The 19,569-nt window shown below is 37.7% G+C and overlaps 1 protein-coding gene across 1 annotated transcript in view; it reads right to left on the bottom strand.

Annotated features, from left to right (window-relative positions):
• CPQ (carboxypeptidase Q) overlaps positions 1-19,569 on the bottom strand; it is a 519,617-nt gene that overhangs the window by 371,649 nt on the left and 128,399 nt on the right. Inside the window, exon 2 of the mRNA XM_023183981.2 lies at positions 5,195-5,659. Within this exon, the coding sequence (XP_023039749.1) occupies positions 5,195-5,627 (433 nt within the window). The 5' untranslated portion in view covers positions 5,628-5,659. The remainder of the gene's footprint in view (positions 1-5,194; positions 5,660-19,569) is intronic.

Genomic DNA, 19,569 nt, shown 5'->3' with positions numbered 1-19,569 from the left:
GAGAGCTTCCTCTCCACCCAATTCTCAGTTTAGGGCAATAGTTTCACCTTTGGAAGGACAGGCTACCAGTGTTTCTCATTCCCCAACCCCATTACATTGTGGCAGAACCTCTGTTCTAGTCAAGCAATGCCAAGAGAACTGAGGCACCATTCCTCTATCCAAGTCCTACTCATAGGATAGAAACTCCACGCTAAGTAGCCATCAAGAATACTAAGACTCTGATCACCCCTTTCTCAGCTCACTCATAGGAGGTGGTCCCACACTGGAAGCTGCAAGCCAACAAGGCTGAGAACTACCTCCTCCTCCCTTCCTATCATCCGCTAGGGATATCACTCTGGGTGCCACTGGGTGGTGCCACTATCACTGCTAGCTCCCATAGAGTAGCATGAATGTTCTCCCAGGGGAAGAGAGAAGTCATAAGGATGAAGAGCTCCATAGTTCTTATTGATGTTAGTGACTTCCTTTAGTGTAGAGAATGGAGAATTCCCTACCTAAGGGTGTTGCTGAAAATAATGGAGAGTTTGGTGAAGAACAATTAAGGGGGTGCTGGTAGCTTCATGATACTGCTAGCAACAAGCAAAATGGCAGAACAACCAGAGCTTTAACAGAACCAAAGAAAGAAACAACCAAAAAGGGCCTTCCTGGGATCCCAGTAAACCCTGGGGGTTGAAAAGCTACACACATGTCCTAGGTTATACCTACTCAGGAACAATCAAAACAACACATGGGTCAGATTTGAAAACATTTCCCAAGCTCCACACAGATTCATCAACAAAGGGCAGAAGCCCCACTCACTCAAGGTGTTTAAGTACAACCTCTAAGCAAACACTGGCTAAAAAATAAGCTATTCTGACCCTGGAGAAAATACTATTAAACCATGCTTATAAATAAAATTACTTGCATTCTGGTAATCTGGAAGGCTGTGTGCATGCCCAAGGCCACACCCTCTCAGAAGTGATTAGACAAGGAACTTCCAAGGCATTTGGCCTTGGCCAAAGTTGGGGGAAAAAATAAACTTCTTAAGTTGTAATAACAGACTCCAACTCACAAAAACATCCAATGGCAAAGAGTAAAAACATAACTGGCTAAAGGAACCTAAGCATAACGTTTGACCAATAAGTGGTTTATGCAGACCTATGGGTGACTCATAGGGAACCCAGCTAAAAGAGAAAAAAAAAATCTAAACAGGAACATCAGAAGCTGAACAGTGTAAGAGAAATAGATGTCACAGAGTTAGTACATTCAAGCGATTAAACAAATGAACGACCAAGTAAATGGATGGGGGGAAAGGAAGGAAGATGAGTCAGTATCCAGAGTTGCCATAAAACATTAGTTTAAATATTCAGGCTTTCTGTTTTTAAAACTATGGCATAAAAAGATACAATAAAGTATAACCCATACACAAGAAAAAAAGAAGTAGGTAGTAGAAACTGTCTTTTAGGGGGTCCAGATGTGGGATATAGCAAACACTTCAAAGCAGCTATTATTGAAATATTCAACGAACTAAAAGAAACCATACTTAAAGAACTAAAGGCAGATAAGATGACAACATCTCATCAAATAAAAAAAAAATCAATAAAGTCACAGAAATTATTTTTTAAAAAGACCAAAGAGAAGTTCTGGAGTTTAAAAGTATAGTAACTAAAGAGACAAATTCAGTATAGAGGCTCAATAGTAGCTTTAAGCTAATAGAAGAAAGAATCAGTAAGTTTGATGATAGATTGATAGAGGTAAAAGAAAAAAAAGAATAAAGAAAAATGAGCAGAGCCTAAGAGAAATATGGGACATCATTAAATCACCAACACACAATAAATGGAAGTATCAGAAGGAGAGGAAAAAGAAAAAAGGGAAGAAAAAAAATCTGTGGCAATAATAGCTGAAGACGTGTCAAATTTGATGAAAAACTTCAATCTACACACCCAAGAAAATCAACAACCTCCAAGTAAGATGAGAATAAAGATATACATACCTAGATACATTAGAGTCAAAATAACAAAAATCAAAAAGGAAAAGAAAATCTTGAAAGCAATAAAGAAGACATGATTCATCACATACAAGGAAACCTCCAAAACAGTAACAGCTGACATCTCATCAAAAACAATGTAGTCCAGGCCAGGCATCACGGCTCCAGCCTGTAATCCCATCACTTTGGGAAGCCTAGGCAGATAGATCACCTGAGAACAGGAGTTCGAGACAAGCCTCTCCAAAATGGTGAAACGCTGTCTCTACTAAAAACACAAAAAATTAGCTGGGCATGGTGGTGTGCACCTGTAATCCCAGCTACTTGGGAGGCTGAGGCAGGAGAATCACTTGAACCGGCAAAGTAGAGGTTGCAGTGAGCTGAGATTGTGCCATTGCACTCCAGCCTAGACAACAGAAGGGAAACTCCATCTCAAAAAAAAAAAAAAAAGAAAGAAACAATGGAGTCCAGAAGGCAATGGGATGGATAATGTATTCAGAGCGCTGAAAGTAAAAAAAAAAAAAGGAAAAAAAGAAAAGAAAAACAAACCTGTCAACTAAGAATCTCATGTCCAGTAAAACTATCTTTCAAAACTGAAGTTGAAATAAAGAGATAAAGATGAATAAAGGCTTAGAGAATTTGCTGCCAGAAAAATCTAAACAAAGTTTTTCTGCCCAAAAGCAAGTGACAGCAGTGATTTAGACCCTTATCCTTACAAACATAAAAAATTATAATAAGATACTATAAATAACTGTACACCAACAAATTACATGACTTAGATAAAACACATACATTTCTCTCAAGACACGAGCTACTAAAACTGACTCAAGAAGAAATTGAAAATCTGATTAGACAAGTAAACAAATTGAATTAATAATTAAAAGTCTTCTCACAAAGAAAACCCTGAATGAGATTGCCTCACTGAATTCTACCAGAAATTTAAAGAATTAATAGCAGTCATTTGTAATCTCTTCCAAAGGATGGAAGATGAGGTGACACTTTGCCACTGATTTCATGAAGTCAGTCTTACTCTGATACAAAAAAAAAAGACATTACAAGAAAATGAAACTACAATCCAATATCCCTATGGATATAAATGCAATATTAAGCAAAATACTACCAAACTGAATTCAGCACCATATAAAAAAGATTATGTATTATAATCAAGTGGGGTTTATACCAGTAATACAAGGTTTTTTAACATCTGAAAATAAATTAATGTAATGTACTGAATTAAAGGAGAAAGAATAGCCTTTTCAACAAATGAAGTTGAGACAACTGAATGACCACATTCAAAAGAAGAAAGCTGAAGCCTTATCTTTTACCATATACAAAAATTAATGCAATTAATTCACAGATATAAATGTAAGGATGGCAGCCATAAAATTCTTAGAAGAAAATATGAGATAAGAGTAAAGATATACAGACCTAAATACATTACAATAGTAGTAGTAAATGTTTGTGACTATGGTATAGGCAATGGTTTGATATGACACCAAAAGCACAGGCAACAAAGAAATAAAATAAATTAGCTGGACTAAATCAAAAATTCAATATTTCTGTAGCGAATATTACCATCAAGAAAAAAAAAAGACAATCCTCAGAATGGAGAAAACATTAGTAAATCAAATATATGAAAAGGGACTTGTATACACAATACATAAAAAAGCTTTTAAAACTCTACAATAAAAATCTCATCGTCCAATTAAAACCTGGGCAATGAATTTGGATACACATTTCGCCAAAGAAGATAAACAAAAGGGCGAGTGAGAACATGGAAGGATGCTCAACATCACTTGTCATTAGGGAAATGCAAATCAAAACCACAATGAGCTCCACACCCACTAGAATAGCTATAACCAAGAAGTCAGATAACAACAAGTGTTGGCAAGCATATGGAAAAATTAATACATTGTCAGTGGGTACAAAAAACCGTGCATCCACTTCAGAAAACAGTTTGGCAATACCTCATAGAGTTAAACACAGAGCTGGTATATGACCCAACAATTCTACTTCTTGCTGTATACCCAAAAGAAATGAAAACAAATGTTCACATGGAAAACTTGTGGATGAATGCTCACAGCAGCTCTATTCATAATATCTAAAAGGTGAAAATAATCTCAATGTCCATCAACTGATGCATGGACAAATAAAAATGTGATACATTCATAAAATGGAATATTACTGAGCAATAAAAAGAATGAAATACTGAAACATGTGACAACATATGAACCTGGAAAACAGTATGCTACATGAAAAAAAGCATTCATGAAAGATCACATAATGTATTATTCCATTCACATAAAACGCCCAGAATAAGCAAATCCATAAAGACAGAAAGCAGATTAGTGGTTTCCTAGGGCTGGGATATAGGTAGACTGAAGAATGACAGCTAATAGTCACAGAGTTTCTTTTTGTGGTGATGAAAATGTTCTACAATTAGACTGTGGTGCCTGTACAACTCTGTGAATATACTAAAAATCGCTTGTACATTCTAAATGGGTGAACATCATAGTATGTGAATTATATCTCGATAAATAATGTTTTAAACTGACAATGTACTTCTTCACTGGGCCTTTCTCTTGGCATCCAAAAAAGTCAAAAGAATAGAAACTCATTCTTCTGCCACTGGAAATTAGCCCATGGATATATTCAAGGCTAACTGATAGCTCCCTGATGACTCGCTATATATCTCCGATCTGGGCATTTACTGTATATTATCTGATAAAGCTGATCCAGGGTGCTTATAAGTAAAGGTAAAACTCAACCTTGGATAATTCCTTGAAGTAGAAACCTCAGTTCTATAAGAATAATTAAATCAATTCAGAGTGCGACGTTCTATTCTCTATTTCATTAATTCTAAAAAATAATTCACACTGAGGTCACTTGGAAGAAGTCATAGTTTTTGTATCCTGTTTATGTATATTTCAATTATCCATAGAATGATGCTAATGTTTAACTAGATAGCAATTACAAAGTGATAGGGCTGGTAAGTATCATGGACCAGTAGCTACAGATTCTACATTTAAAAAGCCATCCAACATGATCAGTTCTCTTTCACAAAAGAAACAGAAGTAAAAAAAAATGGGAGGATGAAAAAGGGTAGAGAACTCATTAAGCCAATGGAATAGGAAATTATCCAAATTATAATATGAATCATGCATATTGTACTCAATTACACCAAGGGACATTAGTTTTATAAAATGCAAATCAAACTGAAAAGACAAACAATACCTTCTGGAGGAGTCCCAATGCTGCTGCCAAGACCCAGAATGGCTATCTTATGAATTCTTGGCTCCAGCATCACAGCCGATTCTTCTCCCCTCTCCCAGTGGGGTATTCTCACTGGCTCCAGGTGAACATTCTCCAGCCCATCTTGCTGCAGGTTTTGGTACATAATTTGGATGGCTTTTTCTAGGTTCTTGGAGCCACTCAGTCTGGGTCCAACAGTATCAACCAGAAGTGCCAGTCGCTCATAGGATCTGTTCTGGGCTTTACCATAAACAGCTAGGTTGATAATTGCTTTAGCAACATCTCCATAGCTGGCTATTTCTTCTTTTATTTCTTGAAAAGTCCTCTTAGAGATGCCATTCTTGTATATAGCTTTCCCAGAGCACAGGGATAAAAGGTGAGCACCACCAAAAAATGCGAAGATAAGGAATTTCATTCTTTTCCAGTCGGTTTTCTTGTTAAGATAATCTACATAAATGAGAAACATTATGTTTTAAGGGAAAAGAATCTCACAGCTACCTGCCCATAACCCAGGGATTGCTTTTCAAGCAGCATTCCCCTTCCCTTCCCAACCACTGCCCAACATCCACCATGAAATTCGGGCACTGTTACTTCGAGGAATGAACAAGTAAAGAGGCAATGATTGACCTCTCGTAAAACTGTAGAATCGCGTGTTACCTATTAATCCTGTTTAAAATATGCTAAAAGGATAAATCAAGAAAAGAGCTGGGAAGAAGAGAAAGAAGTAGTGGTAGCAGTGATAGGGCTAAGGCAGGGTTACCTGCTGTATAGTCTCCTAAATAGAGTATAATCCAAATGGGTATCCTTGCTCCCTCTGCCAGGTGCGTTCTGTCCTCTTTGCCAGTCAGACTCATCCACTGAGGCCCTCTCCACTGTAATCTATTCTCAATATTTTTACCAATCCTCCCTTCAGAAAAATAATTGCTTCTTCATCTGTGCTTGAAAAGTACTTCATACTTATGTTCAAAAGATATTTATTGGAAGCCACTAGATGCCACAAACTGTGGTATGTTTTTAAAAGGAAAAAGTCTAAGCTACTGCAAAAAGCAGAGAATTAATAAAAAGACTGGGCTTTGTTACCACTTAACTGTTTGATATCCGCCACCTACATAATAAAAATAATAATCATAATAACAGTAACAGGAAGCATTTATGTAGTGCATGCTGTGTGTCAGACCTTGGGCTAAGTATGCTACATTCATTAATGCATTTAATCCTCACAACAACTCTATTAGGTAGTTTATTATTACCTTTATTTTACAAATGAGGAAACTGGGGCACCAAGAGATTAAGCAGTTTGCCAAAGACATACAAAGGCTTTCTAGCGCAAGAGTCCATGCTTTAAATAGTGCTACTCAAAGCATGGTTTGTGGGCCATGCCAGTGCACAAAGTGTTTTTTACTAATGCACAATAGGTAAATACAGAGATTAAGAGTAAATGTATTCAATGCTGTCCAATATAGTAATCAATTGTCTCGTATGGTCACTTCAATTTAAATTAACTAAAATTAAATTAAACTAAGGATTCATTTTCTCAGTCACACTAGCCACATTTCAAGTACTCAATAGCTACCTGTGGCTAGTGGCTATTATATTAAGCAGCATAGACAGAACATTCCTATCATGACAGAAAGTTCTATTGGATAGCACTGGTTTAGACACTTTTATATAAACTGTATGTCTGCTACTATTTGAACATCTGTCCCCTTCAAAACTCATGTTGAAATGTAATTGCGCTTGTGATGGTATTATAAGGTTGGACTTTCAAAAGGTATTCAGGACACAAGGGCTTCACCTTCATGAATAAACTAATGTTATTGCGGGAGGGGGTTTGTGCCTCCTTTGATCTCTCTTATCCCCTCTTTGCCCTCCTTCTGTGCGATGCTTTCTGCCATGTTCTGATGGGGCAAGAAAACCCTCAAGCCAATAAATTTTCATTCTTTGTAAATTACTCTGTGGTATTCTGTTAAAGCAGCGCGCGCACACACACACACACACACACACACACACACACAAAACTAAGACAAAAATTGGTACCAGAGAGGTGGGTTGTTATAACAAATACCTGGAAAATGTGGAAGTGGCTTTGAAATTGCATAATGGGGCGAGGCTGGAAGAATTTGGAAGAGCAACCTAGAAAAAGCCTAGATTACAATGAATAGAGAATTAAGGGCAATTTGGGGAAGGGCTCAGAAGAGATGAGCAAGAGAGAAAGTCTGGAACTTCTTAGAGATTACTTGAGTGATTCTTCTTAGAGATTCATGACCAGAATGCTGACAGAAATATGGACAGTACAGGCAATTCTGACCAAGTCTCAGACGGAAATGAAGAACAATGTACTGGAAACTGTAGTAAAGGCCATCCTTGTTATTAAGTGGCAAAGAACTTGGCTGAAGTGTGTCCATGCCTGAGGGCATTAACAGAAGGCAGAATTTAAGAGTGACAAACTAGAATATCTGATGGAAGAAATTTCCTTTTTGTTTTGTTTTGTTCTGAGATGGAGTCTCGCTCTGTCTCCCAGGCTGGAGTGCAGTGGCACAGTCTGGGCTCACTGTAAACTCCACCTCCTGGGTTCACAACATTCTCCTGCCTCAGCCTCCTGAGGAGCTGGGACCACAGGTGCCCACCACCACACCTGGCTAATTTTTTGTATTTTTAGTAGAGACGGGGTTTCACCATGTTAGCCAGGATGGTCTTGATCTCCTTGATCTCCTTGATGTTGTGATCCGCTCACCTCAGCCTCCCAAAGTGCTGGGATTAAAAGCGTGAGCCACCACGCCAGCCAGAAATCTCTAAGCAAAATACTGAAGGAGCTGTGTGGCTTCTTTTAAATGTATATAATAGAATGTGAGAGGAAAGAAATAATTTAAAGACAGTACTTATAATTTAAGGGGAGACAGAACATAAAAATTGTGAAAATTCAGAGCCTGGCCATGTAAAGAATCAAAATATGTGCTTAGGCATGCAAACAAAGGGTGTGGCCAAATAACCCCTTGCTAAAAAGGGTTGTAGGGCTAGAAAAGAGCCAGGTGTTATTCATCAAGACAATGAGAAAATGACCCCAAAGGCACTTTAGGGATCTCTGAGACAAGCTAGAATCTTGAGGGCAAAGTTTCCGAAGAGGCACCCAAGGGACCTCAGAATTCACTGCCCTGCACCTCACCTCCTTAAATGTCTGTTCCCCACATTCTGGTGCAGTGCCTTTAAACTGCTACAGCCATGACTTGAACAGGCACATGTGCAGCTAAGGCCTCTGCTCCAGAGTGCACAAGCAGTAAGTCTTGGTGGTATCCACACGGTGCCAATTCTGCAGGCACACAGAGTTCACAAGCTGTGGAGGCATGGCTACCTTCACCTAGATTTTAAAGAATGTATCAGACAGCCTGGGGATCCAGGTAGAAAACTGCTGCAGGTGCAGAGCTGCCACAAACAGTCCCCACTAAAGCAATGTCTAGTGAAGCTGCAGGGGCAGAACCACACCTGAGACTCCTGAACTGTAGACACCAGCACACAAAGCCAGCCCAGGAGAGCTGTAAGCATAAGACTCCAACCATCCAGCAAAGCCTTAGGTACAGGGCTCTTCAAGTCCTTTGGGGCTCAACCCCTGCCCCAGTGTGTCCAGGAAGCAGGGCAGCATGGAGTCAAAGAAAATTATTTCTGAGCCTTAAGATTTACTATTGTTGTCTCCGTTGGGTTTTGGACTTACTTGGAACCAGCTACCCCTTCCTTGCCTATTTATCTGTTTTGGAATGGGAATGTCTATCCTATACCTGTCCCACCATTGTATTGTGGAAATAGATAGCTTGTATAATTTCACAGGCTCACAGCTAGAGGGGAATTTGCCTCAGAATGGACTGTGTTATGTCTCACCTATATCTGATTTAGATAAGACTTTGGACTTTTGGGTTGGTGCTGGAAGGAATTAAGAATTTGGAGCTATTGGGATGAAGTAAGTGTGCTTTGTATGTAAGAAAAACATGATGGGAGGAATACTATGTCCCTCCAAATTCATGCGGAAATATAATTGCCTTCGTAATGGTCTTGGAAGGTGGGACCTTTAAGATGTGTTTAAATCATGATGGTTTTGCCCTCACGAAAGGACAAATGCCTTTATTGAGGCAATGGGTTCTTTATCATGGGAGTGAGTTTACCCCCTCTTGCTTTTTCTCTCTCCCTCTCTTGCCCTTCCACCATGTGATGCCTTTTGCAAAGTTTTGATGCAGCTAAAAGGCCCTCACCAGATGAGGCCCCTCAATCTTGGACTTTTTAGGCCCTAGAATTGTAAACCAATTAATTTCTGTTAGTTATAAACTATCCGGTCTGTGGTATTCCGTTATAGCAGCACAAACTAGATTAAGACAACATCTGTCAAATTTAATGATTTAAAAATGATGCCTCTCTTTGTATGTCTTTTTACTTTCACTTGTCTAATTTATTGTTATTTTGCAAAAGCATTAGTCTATAACAAATTCCAAATTTTCAAAACTGTTCCTTCACTACTAGATTTTAAGAAAAAATTCTAAAATAAGCCAGCATGCAAAGGCTTTAAAAATATGACTCCAACAATTACTTCAGCCTTATCTATCCTCCTCCTCTAGAGCACACAGATTTTCATTCTCATTCTCTTTCTTTCTCTGACACACACATACATACACATGCATTGCTAAGTTTCTATATATTGAGCCCTTGAAATGTGTTTAGTCCAAACTGAGATGTCTTAGGCTAAGGGCAGTGGCTCATGCCTGTAATCCCAGCACTTTGGGAGACTGAGGCAAGAAGACCAGTCTCGGCAATATAGCGAGATCCAGTCCCTAAAAAAAAAAAAAAAAGAAAAGAAAAGAAAAGAAAAAGAAAGAAAGAAAGAAAAGAAAAGAAAGGAAGGAAGACAAACTGAAATGTTTTGCAAGTGTTAAATATTCACCTGATTTGATTTTAATGACTTAAGTTGAAAAAAATATAAATATTTCAGATATATTGGGTTAAATAAAATGTGTTATTATTGATTTTACCTGTCTCTTTTTACTCTGTAGTATGGCTATTAGAAAAATTTAAATTGCACATTTGTGTTCATATTTATATTGGACAATAATGCTCTAGCTGCATTGAACTTCATGCTGTTCTTCAAATGCACAGGCTCTTTCGTAACTCTGGGTCTTTACATATGTTCATTCTCTTTTATTGAAAGACCCTTCTCCTCACCTCCTCCCCTTCATCTGGCCAGTGCCTACACTTACTCTTTAATGAAAATGCTTTAAAAACTACCTCTTCTGTAAAGGCTCACTAAACAACACCCCAGAGTTATTTGCATCATCTTCTGTGTTTCTACCATAATTAACTATGTTATCAGCTAATATGTTTGTTTATAAACCTGTCTCCCTTACTATCAAAGTCAAGTAGGGTAAATTATTCACCACTGCACCTTCAATTGTTATACTCAAATATAGGTACTCAATACATTTTTATTTAAGAAATAAATGAGCCTTTAATCTCTCTAGGTCTTAGCTTTCCTAGACTATAAAAGTACTGGCCTTGCCTCTTTCACAACTAAGCTGTAAGAGTAAAAAGTTGCTATCATATTTAAAATGTTTTGAAAAATTATGAAAACTATACACTGCTGTTGCTTCCCTTTTTATTACATCTATTTACCTGCATAGGGTCCTGGTTTCTAAAGCCACTATACTGATACTTGTTTTTAAAAGCTACATTTTGTTAGGTAATAACAAAATTTCACCAGATTGCAATTTATTCTTGAAAGTACATTTTTCCAATGTGTTGTTGGTACAAAAAAAAAAGGTTCATAAGACATCTATTCATTAGCACTAACCACAAATATCTACTTCTCATTAAAAGTTCTCTAAGCATTCTGCAAACATTAATTAACTATTTCACAATACATTTCTAGTGATGGATTAGAATCATATAATGACACCATTGTAGAGATATATAGGAGAGCTTAGTGATCCCTAGTCCATATCCTTACTTTGTAGAAAGTTAATCAAGACCTGTGTTTTGATTCCCAGGCAGCAGATAAACCAGAAACTATAATCAACCAGGTAATTTGACTGACTGACACAGACTTCCTGGAGGATTACAAATTGTGTTTTTTTATAGGAAACCATACGCATTTACATGAAATAGAAAATCAATGAGGAAAACCCAAATGCAGTTTGAGGGGCAAATAACTAAAATAATATATATATATTCAAACATTCTCATGCATAGAGTACCATGAGAGCAAAAAGAAGAACAAAAGGAATGCTGAAAAGCTCTAGAGAAGACATAACATATGAAGACAGTCTTAGGAAATGGCTCAGCAAGCAGAGAAGAGGAAATGGTACTCTTTCTAGAGGGACTGCCGGAACTTAGGTCATAGTCTAGTTAAAAAATACGTCCAGAAAATAACATTGCCTAAGTCAGATATCCTTTTGTATGTATGTATGTCATTCGTACTAATAAATAACATGCTTTTTGTTTGTTTGTTTTTGGTTTAAGTTTTGGAGATGGAGTTTCACTCTTTTTGTCCAGGCTGGAGTGCAGTGGCGCAATCTCGGCTTACTGCAATCTCTGCCTTCTGATTTCAAGTGATTCTCCTGCCTCAGCCTCCCGAGAAGCTGAGATTACAGGCGCCTGCCACCATGCCCAGCTAATTTTTGTATTTTTAGGAGAGACGGGGTTTCACCATATTGACCAGGCTGATCTCGATCTCCTGACCTCTTGATCCACCCACCTCAGCCTCCCAAAGTACTGGGATTACAAGCGTGAGCCACCACACTTGGCCATAACGTGCCATTTTTATAATAATACTTAATGTCTCCTTATATGATCAATTAAATTAATTTTGACACTAAAATGATATAATCACTTTAAAACAGAAACTGAGTGTTATTCTAAATACCTTAACTAGACTGTATTTTCAAATTCCACAAACATAATAATGCTTATTTTTAAAAGTAGGTTAATTTAAAAGATAATCTTTTAAAAAAATTAGTTTTCCCTGAGTATATCAGCAGCACTTTGGAAGATTTACTAAGATTGAAGGCACAAAACAATGAGCTACATGAGAAATCACCTAGAACCCTCAACATAAGTGAACAATAAATGCGTGTTAGTTGACTCAAAACCTGGTTTTCCCTGGAACGTAATCTAAAAATCATTGATGTAATCCCTAGCTGGAATGCATAATTATACATCTCTCTAACAGCACTATCGAATTTTATTATTATTGTCTTTAGATAGTTACATTAGCCCAACTAAGGTAGTTTTCCATTAATAAACAGTAGAAAATAATATTACTAGTGATCTATATTTGCAGAAGTCACAAAAATGAAACAAAATATTGATATATCACATTCCACTTAAGAAAATCACTATAAGATATAATAGGTATTTTTAAAACATAGAAATCATAATCTGATACATAATTTATAAATTCTAAGCAAGAAACAGAAATGTATTATAAAATTAAAATAATCAAAATATAGACAGAATAAAACTTAATCATGATCAGTATTCTAGGGCAACCTTAAAAAGTTATTTCCTGGCCAGGCTGGTGGCTCACGCCTGTAATCCCAGCACTTTGGGAGGCTGAGGTGGGCGGATCACGAAGTCAGGAGATCAAGACTAACACGGTGAAACCCCATCTCTACTAAAAGTACAAAAAATTAGCCAGGTGTGGTGGTGGGAACCTGTAGTCCCAGCTACTCGGAAGGCTGAGACAGGAGAATGGCGTGAACCTGGGAGGCAGAGCTTGCAGTGAGCCCAGGAAAAAAAAAAAAAAAAAAAAGTTCTTTCCTAAGACACAGACTTAGGGTCACTATACATCGGAAAATTCATTCTAGATCTGGAGTCAGTTCAAAAGATGATGATCAAGGGCCATCAGTTTGTTGGCACGAAATGACCAAAAACACTTGTTTACTTCAGCATGAAACTTTTAGGGAATAACCATATAGGTAATAATGGCTTATTTGGAAATTTTGAGGAACTTCACATGTTGTCCTTGTCTCAATGTGGCAATGGATGAATTATCTATGCTAAAGAGACAGCAGGTAGTGAAGATCAGAGGAATGGTGGCGGGCATCTGTAGTCCCAGCTACCTGGGAGACTGAGGCAGGAGAATAGCATGAACCCGGGAGGCAGAGCTTGCAGTGAGCCGAGATCGCATCACTGCACACTAGCCTGGGCGACAGAGTGAGACTCTGTCTCAAAAAAAATAAAAAAACAAAGTAGATGTTTTCAAGCAAACCTTGGGGATTACTTCCTTCCTATTGCTGCTGTGCCTTCCACCATTTTCCGCAACTCATCATCTACCTATTTGTCATTTTCTCCATAGGCCACATACTGTAAAGTTGCCATGGGGATGAAAATAATGCTGTGAAAGTCATCTGTGCCTATAAAAGATGCAATTCATTTACAAAGACACTCAAGATTTTCTTCCATTTAAAATCCTTAAAATACTAATAAACTAATTGAAAAAAAACTCTACTGCTCTCTCAAGAAATTACAGGACTAATTGAAATGTCTAAACTTAAACTACACAACATTTTTTAGTGTTCCTTATTCTTATAAACAAAAGGTTAAAGTTATTGTTCCTTCACTTGAATTCAAAGTATGGAACTATCAAATGTTATACCCTTCAAAATGTTAAACTACTCTTTTAAAAACACCACGCTATATCATGCTTTTGAATTCAGAAGTTATATATTCAAATGCAACTTTGGAGCACTGTTTGAAAAAGATTTGCTTTTCATATATTGTCTTCACAGTCCATAGTTACAGATTATCTTTTTCACAAAAAAGAGATAAAATTCTTTATAATGTCATTTTCTTTCTTTTCTACTTAAATCTGGAAGCAAACTCAAGCAAAATCTACATTTCTCATACTGTGAATTATATTCTAATAATAGGTTTATATTTTGAGGAAACAAAACAAAGCCCTTTGATTCTATTTCTAAATATTTCTCCTAAAAATTATCATTTGAAAATGTCTCAGACTATGATAAAAATACCAGAGTGAATAGACAAACAGAAGTGGAAAAGAACATAGTGGAAAGAGAATGTGCTAAAAGACAGAGGGAGTAAGATTTAAAGCCTGAGATTTATTGATCTTTTATCGTGCCAGTCACTTTTTCTTCTATACTACTTACATGAAAACTTAAATATTTCCCCTAAACCCTCCATTCCTGAACAGGATTCACTGATATAAACTTAACCCTCAGTCTTCAGTCTAGAATGTGTAACAGACAGAAAGTCCAGAAGTGCTAAATCCTAGCACAGACACTGGCACACCAAAGTTCACTTCCCAACTTCTGATAACATTCCTGGATTTATGGTAGTTAGCCCTTTAAGTATCTTAAGGAAGATTTTTGCCTTTATTAAATTCAAAGCTCACATAATACTGAGTTTCCATTTTCCATAGCTTACATTCCAATTATTTATTCAGTCATTCAAGAAAGCTTATTGAGAACTCACTATATGCAAGGAATTCTGCAAGAATTTAGGAAAAGATACAAACACAAGGAAAACCCAGTTCCTACTATTGGTAGACACTTAATTCCCTATTCAATATCCATTCCCCCTTTTCCTTGCTAACTAACTTCCCCTTTGTTTGGAGTACAAAGTGTCCAGTCCCATTAATCTAAGCCAGTTGTTTTTAATATGGATGATACTGCCCCTAGGGGCCATTTTGAATATGTAGGGGGAGCACTTTTACTTGTCACCATGGTATTGGGGATTCTACTGGTAACTAGTTGGCAGAGGCCAGGGACACTAGACATACAGCTATGTGGGGGACAATCTGTGTACTACGAACTCTTCCACATTTCAAATAGCTTTCTAAATGTGAAAAACCTATTACCTTGGCCTTGAACATAACTCTATTGTGTATACGAATACACAATTGTTGCACAGTTTTGATGCAAGTTGACTCTTTCAAGAAACAACTATCTTGTATATCAAGAGGAGACTATGCTGTGTTTTGTACCGAACTTGACCCAAAATTGGTCATCTTTTCAGTAAAACACCAATGAATATGCTGCCTGTGGTACTGGAAACACCATTACTATACCCTTGTATCATCTGCATATGTTGCTGTCACATTCACCATGCAAGAATCTGACTTCTTCATTATGTCTTCTAGTGCAGTCATGCCTTAGAATTCACATTTTGAAATAATTATAAATTACTTTCCTTTAATTGTTCCTTTATATTACAGTTAGGATAATATATTTATTAAAAAATATACATAAGCAGATTGTCTATGATGTTTATTTCAGGATAATAAAGGAGGCATTACAAATTATTTTTTTTAAAAAAAGAGGAATTATGTCTAATAGGATGGGAAAGTACATATTTAAGTGAATTCAACAATTTTCTTCCCACTCTTCCAGCCAACCTTCCAGCCAGAGGAGGCCTCGTGACCCAGTTCTACCCAAACAGGCTCAAACAGTAGCACCTGAGAAGAAAGCGGTCATGTTTCTAGAGCTGTATCAACTATTTATAACCATGATGGCAAGTCCCAGAGAACTGGTCTTGCCATCACTGAGCAGCTGAACCGACACTAGCATCACCAACTTTCCCGTATGTGAGAAAAATAAACTCTTTGTTTTAGCTGCTAAGTCAGATTTTCTGTTCCATGTATCTGAATACATTTCCAACTTATATACTACTTTTAAGTGCTTCTTGGGGATCCATGATTAAATATATTGTTATAGTACTTAACACCATAAGCAAGGCCTATGACTATGCTGTGTTTAGGATCTCATGTATGGTCCACCTAGATTTCCCAAAGTACTTGAAATTCTAAATATCCAACACCAAACTCAGAATCTTCCTTTCCAAACTTGTTCTCCCTTTATTCCCCACCCTAGTCAGTAAGTTAGAAATGACTGAGGGGTTTTTTTGGATTCTTCTTTTTCTCTCAGGAAGAACAGGTGAACACTTGGCAAACCCTGCCTGTAATTCTGCCTTCAAATTCTTTCTTGACTAACTTCCCTCCTCTTCACTCTTACCATCATTTCCCTAGCTCACAACCTCATTATCACTCATGTGACACATTTCTGCACACATCTCACTGCCTTAAACAGAGGTCCCATTCCAACTCATCTTCCACATTGCCACCAGATTTATCTTAAGCACATATCAAAGGACACCTTGGCTTAAAACATCTGTCCCCACTATTTACTGTTCAGTATTATGGTTATGAATTTTGCTATGGTTTGAGATGGTGTCCCCTCCAAAATTCATGTTGAAACTTTTATTTTTTTGGTTCTTGAAACCGAGTCTCACTCTGTTACCCAGGCTGGAGTGCAATGGCACAGTCTCGGCTCACTGCAATCTCTGCCTCATGGGTTCAAGTGATTCCCCTGTCTCAGTCTCCTGAGTAGCTGGGATTACAGGCATGCACCACTGTACCCAGCTAATTTTTCTATTTTTAGTAGAGACGGGGTTTCACCATGTGGGTCAGGCTGGTCTCGAACTCCTGACCTCAGGGGATCTTCCCACCTCAGCCTCCCAAAGTGCTGGGATTAGAGGTGTGAGCCATCACTCCTGGCCCATGTTGAAATTTAATCCCCTGCAACAGTATTAAGAGGTGTGGCCTTTGGACGGTGATTCATGAGGGCTTTGCCCTCATGCATGGGATTAACACCTTTATAAAAGGCTAGAAGTTAAGGAAGCATTCTCTTGCTCTCCTGTCCCTTCCATGTGTGAGGATGTAGCATTCATCCCCTCCAAAGGATGCAGTCACAGGGTTGCCATCCTGGAGGCTGAAAGCAGACCTCATCAGACACCTAATGCTGGTGCCTTAATCTTAAACTTCTCAGACTCCAGAACTGTGAGAAAACAAATTTCTGTTCTTTTTAAATTATCCAGTCTCAGGTATTTTGTTATAGCAGCACAAAAAAACTAATACTTTTCTAGTCTTCACAATAATTCTTTGTTGTTTCCCTACCTTTATATCGTATCCCCACCAGGCTGTTTAACAGTCTGTGAAGTTATAGACATTCTTTATACTGGTCTGATTTTGCTCATACTGTTCCCTCTGTTGAAAGTTCCCTTTAATCCTTTCTCCATTTGGAGAAACCACAATCATGATGCAAGATCCAGCTCACTAGTCTCCAACTACCAGGCAGAACTATTTCCTGCCTTTTCAATTGCACATTGTATGCTATAATTTTTGTGTCTGTCACCCTGCTAGACTACATCACTTAATGGCAATAATATTTTACTTTTATAAAATTCACCAAGCATGTTCTCTACAACGAATGTGTTTGTCTTTGCATATTAAACAAATAGCATAATATTAATATTTATAGAATAAATGAATAAATCATCAAACAAGTAGTTATATTTCACAATAGAATTATACAGCTCTGATTCATCATTTTAACACTCACTTTTTCTGCACCAGACATTCATTTGCTCCTTTAAACTACAGTCTATTCAGAAGTTTCTTTTATAAAGGGAGTAAACAGACCTGGGACCTGGTCCTGACTGTTTCTCTTTAGACGCTTGACCTTGAACAATGTACTTGAAATCTCTCTTTATATTTAAAAATGGGGTTGCATTTCTGCTGTAACATTCTATTATGGATTTTCTTAAATAATTAATATCAATTACACTTTTCTTTACACTCCATGTTAGCACTTAACTAAATCGCCTTATACCAAACTCTTAACTGTTTCATAGTTAAAAATCACCACTGATGTACTGTTTTGCTGTCTGCTGCAACCAGCCAGCAAAAATTGAACTCACACAGATCAATAAGGATGTCCTTTGTCCCTAATTCCAATGAAAACATTTCCATTTTGATCATATCTGACAGGTAAAACATGTTATATTGTTGACTGCCTCTCCTTCCAAATACTCTTTTTCCTCTCGCCCTGCTCTGCTTCTCACTCTCTTCTGCAGGGTCCCTTTCCCCATCTGTCCTTTAAATTTTAGTGATTCCTAAGGCTTTCTCCTTGATCTTCTTGTCCTACTACATACTTTAACTGGCAAAGTCATTCACACCAAGGCACCATCTATCATTTGAACTCATCTATAAGTGAATTAGCTCTCTCAGGTTGGACATCCCACAGACACCCCAAACTCAATACGTCCACACCCCTGTCATGAGTTTTCCTCCAGAGTCTGCTCTTCTCCCAGACTCTCCCTTTTGGTGCATGGCACTTCCACCACCCCATCATCTGGGACCATTTTGGACACCTCACTCTCTTTACAATTCTATAGTCAGTTAATCAGTAAGTGCTCTTAAATTTAACTCCTAAGTAGCCCCCAAACCCGTCCCTTCCCCTGGGCCTTCCTCTCCACCTTCGTTTCAGTCATCTTGCTTCAACCTGAACTACCACAATAATCTCCTAACTGATCTCTCTGCCTCCAGCGTCCTCTTCTCATATGTTCTCTTTGTTACAACAGTTATCTCTCTTCAAAAGAAATTCATTTTTTCCTCCTTTGTTCAAGTGCCACAGCATTCAAGATATGCCCTACTCATACCTCTACTTATACCTCTGATAACACTCTACTGCATTTTCCTCCTTAAATGTCTCTGTCTCCCACTAAACTGTGAACTCATTGTGGGTAGAGAATGTGTAGAATCCACGTTTGAACTCCTGGGATTTAGTATGGAACCGACAGTTAGTAGGTACTCATGCCTACTAAAAATGTAGTAGTAAGTGAACATAGGCAGGCAATATAGGAGGTGATACCTAAATTAGTTTTCAAAGGCTCTAGCACAGCCACCAGGCATACGATTACGGAGGGTAAGTGGATGTACATTCTATACTGAAGAATAGTTCCCTCTTTATAACCCAAAGAACAGTACCGAATACATCTTACATGCTTTGTAAATAGGTACTGTCTTGAGCTGAATATTTCTGTGTAAACAAATGGTTCCAAAATACAGAACCATTTCTTCTTATAGTCATTCATGTCCTCCTGGGCACTCAACATACTACCTTGCAAAGTAAGAATCCAGACTGTACTTTTTGATATGAGTTTTTTAGTATCTATTTTTCACATGATGGGGGATAGGAGGGCAATACAGAAAGAAAGGAAGAGACCAGACATGAGCCTTTGCTTCAACTGCACCCTCAATTCTACCTGCTTAAAAAGAAAAAGCCATGGGGTTTGCAATCCTTAGAAAGTCCCACCTAGAAACAGCTGCTGAAACCTAAATAAAGCCTATAGATTGTACCAATGGCAATTTCCTGGTTTTGACATTCTACTAGAGTTGTAGAGATGTTCCACTGGGGAAGCTAGGTAAAGATCACAATAGAATCTCTCTGTATTATTTTTGCACTTCCATAGTTATTATTTAAAAAAGAAAAAGGAAGTACTACCTACTTGATTTTTTAAAAGTT

This window comes from Piliocolobus tephrosceles, chromosome 7 (genome assembly GCF_002776525.5).
Source record: "Piliocolobus tephrosceles isolate RC106 chromosome 7, ASM277652v3, whole genome shotgun sequence".
NCBI lineage: Eukaryota > Metazoa > Chordata > Mammalia > Primates > Cercopithecidae > Piliocolobus > Piliocolobus tephrosceles.
Note: the sequence above shows the minus strand (reverse complement) of the source record. Positions and strands in the feature narration are given on the sequence as shown.